We start from the raw sequence: 13,415 nt of genomic DNA, 5'->3' as shown, positions 1-13,415 counted from the left end.
ACCTTACTTAACACCGACTCCTCTCTCCTAAATCACGCAGCAAAATTTACACATTCGGAGAAAAACTGCAAACTAATTAAGGATCTGGAAAAGTACACATGAAAAGGAAGGGAAGTGAGACTAGGACACAAAGGCAATAGCACATGGAAAAGACAACAGCAAACTTTTAACCATCCTTTTCTGTACTTGGAGGAGATGTAGAATCTGAAAGATACCAAATTCAGAAGGCTTTATCAGATCTTTTTCAGACAGCAGTTAACTTGCAAGTTTGCTTCTACAGGGAATCTCATCTTCATCAACTAATCTCTTTAGTATACATAATCAATATCGATATTCAATACAAAAGTATTTTAAAATTAATAATATGGGCTGTAACTCTCCATGCGTTTGGCCTCACACCGAGCGTGTGCTACTGGCTACCAGATAAACACATCCTTTACGGACACAGCAATTGAGCACACAGAGGTCTTCTCTACCCTCCGCAGAAGCAGCCAACTCCAACCTAAACAGGGCACCACGAAAGGTGAACTACCTGTCTCAGCTCTGTAATTCCGAATGTTCTGAAGTGGTATATATTGCATGTAATCCTCCAAATGAGTACTCTCCTCTAGCCAAGTAACTTCACGCCATTCTCCTTTTAATCCTCTACTCTGGATTTTAACAGGATTTATTAAGACTACCTCTCTATACAGCTAATTGCCAAGGTTTAGATGAAGAGATTTTATTTTTTTTTATCTGTAGCTCTATATCTAAGACCAGCACCATCCCACGCTTCTAACTGGTTTCTTCTAACTATACCAACACTAAAGTTTAGCAAGTGACTGTTCTCTTTGCCAAAAACCCTGTTAGATCTAACCTCAAAAACCTCAGATTTCTATTCTGTTCCAGAAGAATCAATTTATCATTCCAGAAACAGACTGCAAGAGTCTTTGAAATAATTTTGAAATGTGATCAGCCCGTACTGTCCCCATTTCAAACAGCAGCTCTACCACTGTTGAGTCTCTGGCTATTTCAGGTGTCTTACCAACGGCATTCACCTTCCCTGATGGTTCAGTAAAAATCCGTAACGCTTCCTTATACTCAAATGATCTATTTTTTCCAATGAAACGTCTCTCTCTTGCTCTTGCCGCACCTTCTCAACAACCACATCTGGCCCCTTCGCAGTCTTTTGGACAAACAAGTAGTTCTTGTATTAGTATAACACAAACCTAGTACTGGTAGGTTTCTGCCATTCCAGTCTCTCTCTGCCGCGTCCACTTCCCATCTCAGAAACTTGTTTTCAAGTGAGTGTGTCACTTGTGCTTGCAAACTAAAAAAGCACCAAATTTCTAGTTGATCCCTATGGCCCTAACTAGAGTATTCTGCCAACGCAAGAAATAAGCCAGCCTGCTAAATTTCTGGTTCTAATTATTAACCAACTGAAAGAAATATCAGACAGTCTGCAACTGAGGAAAGGATGAAAATAAGTCAGGTACATGCTAGTTGCAATAATAAAGTTGCTAAAGTTAAACAATTGAACACAGTTCATTTTTTTCTTATTTAATAAATAATATAAAAAAAGTGAACCGTTTTTGGTTTGTTTGGATGGTTTTTTTACATTATTGGAAAAAACAGTGTCTTATCTAACTCCAGCAATAATACAAGCAATAACGAAACCGACTGAAATTTTTGGGTGGACATTTCATATCCCGTTTAAGTGGAGTCCAGTGTGCATAGCCTCACAACTACTGGTGACTTTTCCACTCCTGGAGTTGGTCTTCTTTTGTGTTGCTCTGGTTCCATAGATGACCTCACTGTTCATTCGCAAAAAAAAAATAAAAATAAAAATAAAAATCAATCATATTCCATGGTTAACATTGAAAAAACCCACAAAAACGTGACAAGTTTCAACATCTGATCAAATCATCAGCTGCTTTTATGGTATCATCCTACAGATGTTCAATTATGTTTGTCACATCAACAGTAACATGGCATTTTATCTCTAGCCTCGTAGAAAAAAAAATGAAACACGATAGTATATGCACAATCACACACAGAGTACACTTGACAAAAACACTTTTATGTGGTTTACATTTCACTTTTATTTAATCCTCAAAACTGCCCATATTGCAGGGTTTTTCTTGATGAAATATGGAACTGAGCAATTAGTTCTACAAAATTATGGTAAAAACTTGCTCATTTTTCTACCTTATTGCTAAGAAACTTTACAGGTGCACAGTTTGTAAAAATAACCCTTTTAAGACTGAATGTATACACATGCTACAGAATTTTTTTAAAAAAAATGACATTAGCATAGCACCTCCAGATGGGGCAAATGCAGTGCTGAACACAGACAGAATGTTTACAAAGTTAGAACTGCTCGTTTATTTTACAGCTTTTAAAGGGAAGAAATTGTTCAGTCCTAAAAGGGTTAGGTAGAAACCCTAATATACTTCTTTTTCTAACAAAGCTGCCACTCAATCCCACAGTACAGTGCTTGAAAACAAAGTCAAAAGTCTGGCACAGGAAAGTATACACATTTGTTCAGTACTCATAAACACAGCTGCTTTTGAAAGAAAGTAAATAATATGGTTAATAATTGAAGAGCATCTTAGTTCCAAGATGGACACCTCTATGGAGTCATTTAATCTACAAGTGGGTAGCTCACTTCCAATAGATAATTTGTTTCACTTGGCATTAATATTCTGTATAATGGGAATTCACTGATTTATGTCTTGAGTTTGTGTTTTTTCAGGTAACCATTCTGACCTCATAAGTCCGGGCAATGACAAGAAGTACAGAATACCATTATTAACACAGTTGTGGGATGCCCTTAGGGCAAATAATGAGGAAAAACAGCAGCAGCAGATTATTAAAGACTACGCTAGTGTTGAATTCCGAAATGCAGTTCCAAACAAAAGAAAACAAGAAAAAGGCATAGCTAAATTTGAGCACTTAATTTGCTTTTTCTTCCTATAGTTGGAACTATAACAACATTCTGAACACAGACTCAATTTCTATGTATATAGAATTAACAGCAGACTTAACAGCTAGAACAGTTATAACAGTTTCATACTGAAACGTTGTAAAAGTAGTTTTATCAAAATCTTGAGATGTTGTTAATATCATGAAAATCAGTTAACAGCTCACAAGGCCAATAAACGTAACGATATCACCCCACAGGAAAAAGTTCAGGAAGATAATATATCTGAACAACTGGACATCTTAACGACAGTAAGGACCTGGAAGACCACTTCTGTACTACAGAATAACTACTGGCAACAACGGAGCCACAAGCCCAAGGGAAAAACGGGGTTTAAAATGGTCTTGTAAGCAGAACTTTGTAATAGTCTCTTTTTTTCACCCACTTGGCTGTAGTGTGTAGAACAGCAGAAAGTCGTTAGGTTCTTTACAAGTCAAAGAATATTATATCTATTGGGCAAAATTATTGCAAGTAAAGAAACTGAATATAAAAAGTATTGCATTTATATGTAAAAGTTTTAAAATAATGAGTATAAAAGCAGGTGTCAAGTTCTGAAAAGCTATTTTAAATAGTCTTTGAAAGTTAAAAGGCTTGTTATGGTTTGCCTACTGCGTGTATATCATGGTTGGTTCTTGAATACCCTCTGATATATATATCGCTTGTTTTAATTCTCAGTCTAATGAGCGATGAAAATCTGTGGCTCTTGAATCAAGCCGTACTGTAAGATACGTGCTTCTAACAAAAACACTGTGAAATGATTCCTGCCACAACAAAATTAAAACGAAATTGTATAGCACATAGAAAGGTAAACAGATTTGCAAGTAATTGCCAGTAAACAGTTTAAAACAGAGATAAGGCCACAATGAATTCTGCCCTTGGTCACTGAAACGGAGATGAGGTGAGGCAGTATTCACTAGTGCTAAGAACCAGCATTGCGACTACGTCATGGGAGTAAGTTTTGTAATACAGAATAGCAAATATCAAGGCCTGTGGTAGAATACAAGCACATCTTAGAAGGACAGTGGCATCAATTTTAATATTAGCTAAATATGCCTTATAACCGATTTCTTCCTTCAACCACATTTTTTTCCACACATACAACAGAGCACTAAAGCAAACAAGTAGAATGGAGCGTCAGAGTACACAAACGTGGTGCGGAGACAATGCTGTAAAACGGTCGTGGGTGTTGCAACTGGAATAAGCGGTCAGAAATAAAGACCTTATGAAAATGGTCAACAGATAAGCCTGTAAGCAACGCACTGTAGGGAGCCACAGGTTCACATTTACACAGCAGTCGTGGCTCTTGCTTCAGGGTATAGAAAAGGCTGAACACACCATAACATTTGTATTTTGGCTTTTAAAGAGGAAGATCACACTATCAGAACTTGTCCTATGAGTCTATGCCTAGTTCTGTGACTACAAATGAACTACCGGGGTATACTTTCAAATACAAATGAAGCAGGCAGGTCTACGAGGAGGGACAAAACATGTCAAAGTCAAAATGAAAAACAAATGCAACAACCAACAAAGTCAAAGTGCAAATGAGCCTTGAATTTACGATGGAGAGAAGACTTGAATGTTGCACAAGCTGTTGGCAGGGAAAAAGAAACCCACGGGAAATAAGGATGGGAGGAGCTGACATCTTCATAGTGCTTTTACGATTTTCTATTTGCCCATTTCTAAGTAATAAAATTTACTTCTAGTTATTATGGTATGATCACTTCACAATGAAAGCACGTTCTCAATACAAGTGTTACACCAAAGTCTGGCCTAATTTACTGAACAGTTATGAAGAAAAACATGCTGCTTGTGATTCTCAAGTGATGAAGGGCATCACCTACCAATCCCATTTGTAGCATATACTTCTCATGGTATTTTAGTTACATGCCAACAAGACAGAAGACATGCTGCCAAATGAAGTTATTGGGAACATTCCACTTTCGAAATAAAACATTTAACTTACACTTAATACAAATTATGTACAAGATTAGAAAAACCTGAACAGATCCTGAAACATTTTCAGATGCAGTATGACTGAGCAAGGAAGAGGGGGAGTAACCCGGTAACAACTCTTCAAAAACACCAACGTATGCCTGTGACATGAACAATCATTAATATGACTGCTTGAGATGCCACTTTAAAAAAAAAACTCATGTAATGTTAGAACCTCATGAATTATCACTATAAATACATATTTAAAAAAGGAAAACAGAAATAACTATTAACAATGACTGAAAACAGAGCACTAAAGTTAACATACATTGCATGTATTGCAGGCAAGGCAGAGGCATTTTTTAAAGCTTTTGCACAGACTTCATATAATCTTAAAAAAAATATGCTGGCCTTTACAAGGTTCTACTTGCTGAAATAAAAACAATTTCAGTTCATAAAAAGTCACAAGACTTCAGTTTAAAAAAAGGAACAGTTCCAGCCACAGACCAAAAATATATATATTTTTTTAAAACTGGAAGAGTATGGTAATTAGATTATACAAGCATGGTCAGGCTTGGAACCTGAATATACTTCAGAGCAAAAGCTCAGAGGAAAAAAAAAATATAAACTATTTGGTAACAAAAGTGTACTATATGTTGTGATACAAAAAAGGTATGGTGAAAATGTACCTTTTATACTAAAGCTTATACAAGTTCCTTGGTCCATAAAAACTATGTTGTGTTCATGTTTTCTAGTTTGCTCAACATGTATCCCAGCCACATTTTTTGTTTCTTGCCCATTAAAAAAAACAGCTGAAAAATAGATTTTCAATAAAGTTCTTATGTTTCGGATGTTTTTTTTTTTTTTTTTTATTGTGGCTTCTATATTTAAGATCAGCACTTGCAGGTAACAAGGTTCAAATAATATCACCTAAAATGGAAAGGTGTTTTCCCATGAAACCACAAAAATTGTTCAGTTCTCTTGAATGTAGCACTTAAAAGTCAGTTAAAGTCCAGACAAACAACAGTAGTTAGGAAACTACAGTTGCTGTAGATGATGTGACATTGGTTGGATTTGTGCTGACGTTTGTGTAACTTCCCTCGCTGTTTGCATTTGTTTCACTGGAAGCCATGAGGCTTGAGTTGGCTCTGAGGATTGCTCCAGCAGCGCTGCAGTGTGGTCGTGGCCCTGGTTCCGGTGTGTATGTAAAGGTAAGGCTGGTGGAGTAAATTATGCCATCGTTACGGACCAAAGTTACTGGAACCTGGACTGGCTGACGGACCCACCTCCAACCCTCTCGAAATGCAGAAATGTCTGGAACAACACATAGCATGCTCTCTGCGCATCTGAAAAACAGGAAAGTCAACTGAGCATAATAAAACTTAAGCTTAAAGAATAGAACAGAACCAAATAGTTCATTTGGAAGGGACCTACAACAATCATCTAGGCCAACTGCCTGAGCACTTCAGGGCTGACCAAAAGTTAAAGCATGTTATTAAGTGCATTGCTCAGGTGCCTCTTAAATACTGACAGGCTTGGGGCATTGACCACCTCTCTAAGAAGCCTGTTCCAATGTTCGACGACCCTCTCGGTAAAGAAATGGTTCCTAATGTCAAGTCCGAACCTCCCCTGGTGCAGCTTTGAACCATTCCCATGTGTCCTGTCACTGGATACGAGGGAGAAGAGATCAGCACCTCCCTCTCCACCTCCCCTCCTCGGGAAGCTGTAGAGAGCAATGAGGTGGCCCCTCAGCCTCCTTTTCTCCAAACTAGACAAACCCAAAGGCATCAGCCACTCCTCACAGCACATTCCTTCCAGCCCTTTCCACCAGCTTTGTTGCCCTCCTCCGGACATATTCAAGTACCTGAACATCTTCCTTAAATTGTGGGGCCCAGAACTGCACACAGTACTCAAGGTGGGTACACCAATGCTAGATACAGTGTGACCGTCACCTCTTTTGACTGGTTGGTCATGCTGTGTGTGCTGCACCCCAGGATGCAGTTTGCCCTCTTGGCTGCCGGGGTGCACTGCTGACTCATATTGAGCCTGCTGTCAACCAGCACCCCCAGATCCCTTTCTGCAGGGCAGAAAGCATACACTTGAGTGTATACACCTGAGCATACACTCTTTAAAGCATCCAGTAAAATGTAATCACCACAAAAGTAGTAGGAAATACTGTACCTGTACATGGTTTCAGCTTCCACATCCCCAAACCAGACACGTAAATTTGGAGTGAAGTTCTGTCCTGTAAGTTCCAACATTGCTACATCCCCGCCACCATTCAACTGTAAAGGGAGTGAATAGAAAAAAGAAAAACCACACACACAAAAAAAATGTATTACTAAAAACAAACATCTCCCTCTCAGAAGAACACAGAAAAAAATTCTTCACACACACACAAGAACTGTAAACAGTGCTACTTCTATTAGCTGGATAAAGCTGTGTGGAAGAAACACACCTACACAACTGAACTGTAAAGAAGTAACACATCTAAAAGATACTGCCAATTAATTTGATATCCTGAAGGAACTTCTAAGTTTTGACAGTGGCTACTTAGAAGTCAACAAGGCTTTGAAAACAAAGAGCAAAGAATCTTTCAGAGAACATGTTAGAAGAGCTTCAAGTTTTTTTCCAAAGCAGAATGCTGATTTTGTTAATAAGGCTTCAGTCTGGCTCTCTTTCATCTATAATTGACTGTTTTAAGAACCAAAATCAATTTCAAAATAATCAGACAGAAGTAGAAGTCCTAAGGATATCACTACCACAGTATTTTAAGAAATAAAATTCTTAATGTATAGAAAAACATTAATGTTATTCCTGTAATAGACAGGCTCATGTATTCTGAAATGTAGGTAAGAAAAATTATTACAACACAACTTTCCTATTTATAAAGCTAGTAAGAATGTTTTCCTACAGTATTGCACAAAGGCACCATGAAGGTTAAATCAGTAGGAGAAAACTCATCTCACCTAAAAGAGTTTATTAAAAAAAAAATAATCAACTTACTTGAAGACTTTCTACAACAGGCACAGGTGTCACTGGAGCATGGACCGGTCCCATCCCCTCATAAAAGGTGTATTCTGCTTTATCTGTGCTAATGATTGTCCAAGAAGCTCCATCATTAATCATTTCTTTATTTGGTTCTTTTGGGCATGGAGTGGCCTTAGAAAGAAAGAAAATTTTTAAATCTGACTGTAGACTTGTCTACCAACTCACAGAGCTAAAAACCAACTCAGCCAGTAACAATGTCTATTATCTCAAAAACATGTTTCCTTATACATTTCCTGCAAAAAAATGATCTAGAGAAACAGTCACATACATTTCAGCAAAACTAGTAGAAAACTAAAACTTGTGAGGACACTCACTTGATACTGTCAACTCTCCAACCTTCTGGTTATTATTGGGTTTTATTGTATGGAATGTTTTATTGTAGTTCAGCTTTCAAAGTTTTAGCATTATTCAATAGCCATTAACCAACAAACTACAACAACTAGAAGTAGTAATTTTAAAATAAATCTTGTTTTGCAAAGTGACTACAGTCTGAAGTGGAATACTCTTCATTAGTTTTAACATCTGGCCAAGATTTTTTTTTTCTTTTAGCCATCCACAAAATGATGGAAAACATATGCTTATATTTCAGTGTTTGTACAAAGATTTGGGAGAGAAGCTGAAATGACAACCTTGCAAAGTAGTCAGAAATATTCACCGTCTCCTTGTAAATATTACTAAATATTAATAAATTAGCATACCTACATAGACATTTTTTTATGGCAACGAAAGTATCTCTGAACAATTCCATCATTGAGCAACCAGTAAGGAAACTGTGTATAGGTTAAACACAGGCATAGGAAAAAAAAAAAAGGGGGACCCAAAAATTCTAATTTTAATACCTAAATTCTGTTTTCTTCCATTAAGCTTTAAGGATACCTAGGTATGTAACGATGACCTTTGCTCTTCAAAACCGTTACATAAATTTCAATTAGCATGAATTTACCAGTTCAGATGAAAGGAAGTTAAGATCAAAGCTGCACTCTCATGTGGACTCTTCATTCTGATATGATCATGTAAAAAAGCACTGAAAACAGCTTGCAAGGGAAGTGTGCAGCAGGGATAGTAACTACAGATATTTCCAAGCTCAAGACCCAACTGATATTTTTATTAGAAACACATGGAGCTTCTAAATTACCAGCCCAACTTCAAAAGAGGAACTGTTGTATACTATTTTGATGCCTGACATTTTTCCTACAGGTTGACTACAATTCCTGTTGGCATGGACCGATGTTCTCATGAACAAAACCATGGATATCAAAAATTAATGACCCCATACGAGATCCTTGCCTGGCTTCTTCAGATCTGCTAAACCCCTGCCACAAAGTGGAAGGCAAATGCCACAGAACTTGTTCTAAAAGCCCTGCTATGTCAAGAATCGTTTCAGGAAAACATTACTCTTGTCATAGAAATCCTCAACAGATTATGATTGCTCTTCTAGAGAAGCATTCCTCCTTGTCACTCCCAAGTACAGCAGTTTACCTCCAGGCACTTCCCCCCACCACCTTTCCAGTGGCACTGGAAGACTGAAATGCCTTAACACCACGCTTAGTACCCCATGTATTGACTGGCTTTACACGAAGACAGGATGGGAAATAAATAATTGCACAACAGATAAAGGCCAGAATTCCCCAAGAAGTGCCAAACACAACACGGACACAGACAAAAGGAATCCAAGGAATATAATATATTTGTATTTAAAAAAACCCCCACAATCAAACACCACACACACCCCCCCCAAACCTCAAGAAAGCTCTGTATCAAAGGATATTAAAGAAATGAAATTATAACGGATTAGAAAAAGTTGTGGGTTGTTGTTTTTTTTTTTTTTTAATAGAAAGCTAATTAAAGGAAAGCAAAAAGCAAAAGGTAGAACTTAACAGTCATTCTCCTTTCAAAATGCACAAAGCTAACAGCGCACCCCCTCCCCAAGACTGCTGTTGTGACCAGTTTTATTCAACATCCTTACCTGGTGAAGTTGAATCTTGAAACTTCTGCATGATCCTAAGTTTTTCATGTAGTTAAATGCTGTTACAATTGCACTGATTTTATGTCCAGAAGGACATCGAAATGAACATAGAGGGCAAAAAAATGGTAATGAGCTTCCATTTAGATAAAAGTGAGGTTTCTAAAGAAAACTTCTCTAAATGATGCCCATAAAATACTGAACTTGGAACTGGTAGTTACAACTTAGGATCCTGGAGCCACCACTGACAGTTTACTGAAATCACCAGCTCAATGTGCAGTGGTAGCCGCAAGTGGCAACACAATGTTCGACACCATCAGAAGACAATATTGAGAACAAGGTATCACATATTATTTTGCCAGTGTAAACCCTTTATTCACCTAATTCTGGAATACTGCGTGCAGTTCTGATCTCCCTGTCTAAGAAAGCCATGGTGAAAAAAGAGAAGGTACAGAAGGGGCAACTAACATCACAAGGACTCACAGACCTTTTGAGAAGAAATTATAAAGACTATGACTCTCCAATTTGGAGAGAAGAAATTAAGATATTGACGGGTAAGGTGAATGCAGAACTATTGCTCACTAAATACTGCAAAACTGGAATCACTCACAGAAACTATTACATCATTCAAAACCAATACAGCAAAAGTTTACTATACAGAAGACAGGAAACCTCTTGAACTTTCTGCCATAGAACACCACAGAGAGAGCATCAGCACGTTCAAAAGGAATCAAACTGATGGACTACACATCTACAAAATGATACTGAAAGACAGAGTCAGGGATGCAGCCTTTAACAACCCTTTATACAAGAAGCGTGGATGCTGGCAGAGTACAACTGCACTGGACTGCACAAAGCGACCAGGTCTGCCTGCTTCTTGTCAGCACCGTCTCCTACAGCTGCTGTATGCTCTGATCCATTAAGGCATTACTTATATTCTTTCTGTATTCTCCAGAATACATGGACTTTAAAGAAAGATCTGGCTGGTACTTCAGCAACTGCATTTCAAGGTTTCTGTAGGTTCATGCTGATCTGCTGACTTTTTACAGCCTCTCTGCTTTAAGCCTCTAAGGTCTCTATATTGGGCTATTTCCATGCATCCAAGAGAGACGCGTCACCCTGAAGTAAACTTTGCAGGTTTTTGTGGTTTTCCTTCTTTTCCAGTGATCACAGTCTGTCTAGACTCCTACTATAGGCACAGTATTCAACAGTAAATGCTTAAAAGCAGGCAGTTGAAAGATGCTACGCATGCCTGTTTCTCTGGTCTTGGTCTTCTGATCCAAAGGAAAAAAATAGCTAAAATGGGACTTCTCTGCCGCCACTGGTAAGAAAGAATTGATCTTCTATAGTGATTTCACTTACCAAAGAGTAATGACAGCCCAATGTGCAAGTTAACAGATTTTATTCAACAAGTAGAAGCAGCAGGTACCTACTCCACTACAAGAATTCAGAATAGTGGGTTGTCCTTTATTTAAGCCCCACCCAGGTGGAAAATTCAGAGCTCTTAACAGATTGGGCTCCACAAGTGCTGCAGAAACTCAAGAGTGGTAGGATGCCCGGGTAGTCCCACAGGCAATTCCAGGATGTTGAACTAAAGCAACTGTCAGAGAAGGAAGAGTTGCTTCTGCATTCAGCCCCTCCCACAAAGCACTTTCAGAAAGATCAAACGGCAAGGCTGATCCTGAGTTACTGCAATTCTTGCATAGCTTGATGAAGGTCCGTTCTTCTTTACAAGAAAGTATATTGATAGATGTATCTCTGCTATGTGCTATCTGGTCCCTTCTGAGCCACAAGTCATGAATGTGTTTCCTGAAATATGAACAAAGCTTCCCATATTCTCTTTTCCATCATCCCAATTCAGGATAAAAGTCAACTGAGCCTTTACCAATCCTTCTTGTCCCTTCCCTTAAATTAAGGGAAATCTTTAAGAAGTTAGCTTCCCCCTTTCCTTACCCAAGAAGCTATAGCTGTTCTCCTAAGGAAGTCCCAAGTCTTTCCCAAGTGTGGCCATCCTCCTGGAGCACAGCGTTATCTCTCAACACCCTTTGCTATTTGAGCTGCCCTGGATGTTTAGAGAAAATTGCAATACTTAGGTAGGCCTGAACTTGGCCACAGTCTTGTTACTCTTACAGGAATTACCATGCTGAAAGTCTGCTAAAACCATGCTAACATACACATGGGATTAAAGCATAATTTGTTATCATATGGTTTAAGCTGTCAGAACAATTGTACGTTGTGGTATTTTATTTATTTTTTTTACAGTTCTCCTCAAGGGTTTATTCCTGTCATAGTAATTTGCTAGGGACATTTTTCTCCCCCTACTGAAGAAACAAATACTTGAAGACTGACAGAGCTACATTCTTCACAGACAAATCAAATTTCTGTGGCTTTACAAATTATTGTGGCCAACTGCCATAGCTGTCTATGTTTATGCTCTTAGCCAAGCGCAAGGCACTGCAACTCTGATAAATTCATCATGAAATAAGACCATCATGAACTGTATCGTTTCCTATTTGCTGTAATCTAGAAATGGACACACAAGTGGTGTAAACTCCACTGGCATATGTCAACACACTAAGTCACAGTATCATGACTGCATGCACAAGTTCCTAGGGTGTTTCCATTTCTTCCACTGGAGAAAAGAGAATTCATTGTCTAGACAGACATGGAAGAACGTTATGGGGAAAGAAAAACAGATTTAGAAAGGGACAGATAAAGTTTGTTGCTTTCCATCCTCTGCCTTTTCAAAACAAAATATTAGACTCACAATTCAAAACCAACTGCACAACTGGCATTCATACATATTTTGGGAGTATTTGGGAAAATGTCGCAACCACGCTTCTCATCTATTGAAACAGTTTTAAACAACTCACTTGAAATTGGATTATTCTCTCCTGGGAAAGGCACAAATACATTCTCTCAGTGTCTTTAAGGTAAAATGCACATTTATGGAGCTGCGATACTGGATCGTCTGCATCCAATAACGCTGTTTGTTTATCTACTTTTCGAATTATCTGTGAATGAAAATTGTAGATATATATTTAGGACAATTTCTGTACTTCATTACATTGCAGATTACATATGTACTGTTAGTAAAGGAAGTGAAAGGTCGTTACACTCAGTACTACAGCTTCAATGTGCTGCATGCATATGTATTTTATCTTTTTTGCTATAAGAGTGGGGAAGAAACTTGAAGCTTCAGCAGAATCTACTTTTGTTCCATTTCCTGGTACAAAAGAGCAGTAGGTCAAGTATTAATAGACTTCTACAGAAGCTTCCACCATTGACAGCATCAACAACACTCTGTGGCAGACTGGTTGCTGAATGAGAACAGTTGAAAATAAGGATTTACTTTAAAGGTATTGAGATGTCCTTAAGTACAGTTTTGCAAACACAACAATCATAGCATATCTTAACAATAGTCGGTCATTAAATATTACATAAAGACAACTGCAAAGAACAATTGTTGTTACATCTGGCAGTTCAGTGAAAAAAAAAAATCTGCTG

The 13,415-nt window shown here is 38.0% G+C and overlaps 1 protein-coding gene across 2 annotated transcripts in view; it reads right to left on the bottom strand.

Annotated features, from left to right (window-relative positions):
• Positions 1–1,580: 1,580 nt before the first annotated feature.
• RBPJ (recombination signal binding protein for immunoglobulin kappa J region) overlaps positions 1,581–13,415 on the bottom strand; it is a 63,793-nt gene continuing 51,958 nt past the window's right edge. For both annotated transcript variants that reach the window (XM_063336675.1, XM_063336674.1), the window contains 4 exons: positions 12,782–12,922; positions 7,901–8,056; positions 7,076–7,179; positions 1,581–6,240 (listed from right to left, as the gene is read on the bottom strand). In XM_063336675.1, the coding sequence (XP_063192745.1) occupies positions 5,925–6,240; positions 7,076–7,179; positions 7,901–8,056; positions 12,782–12,922 (717 nt within the window). In that variant the 3' untranslated portion in view covers positions 1,581–5,924. The remainder of the gene's footprint in view (positions 6,241–7,075; positions 7,180–7,900; positions 8,057–12,781; positions 12,923–13,415) is intronic.

This window comes from Chroicocephalus ridibundus, chromosome 5 (genome assembly GCF_963924245.1).
Source record: "Chroicocephalus ridibundus chromosome 5, bChrRid1.1, whole genome shotgun sequence".
Taxonomy (NCBI): domain Eukaryota; kingdom Metazoa; phylum Chordata; class Aves; order Charadriiformes; family Laridae; genus Chroicocephalus; species Chroicocephalus ridibundus.
The sequence above is the reverse complement of the archived record's forward strand: the minus strand, read 5'-3'. Positions and strand labels throughout refer to the sequence as shown.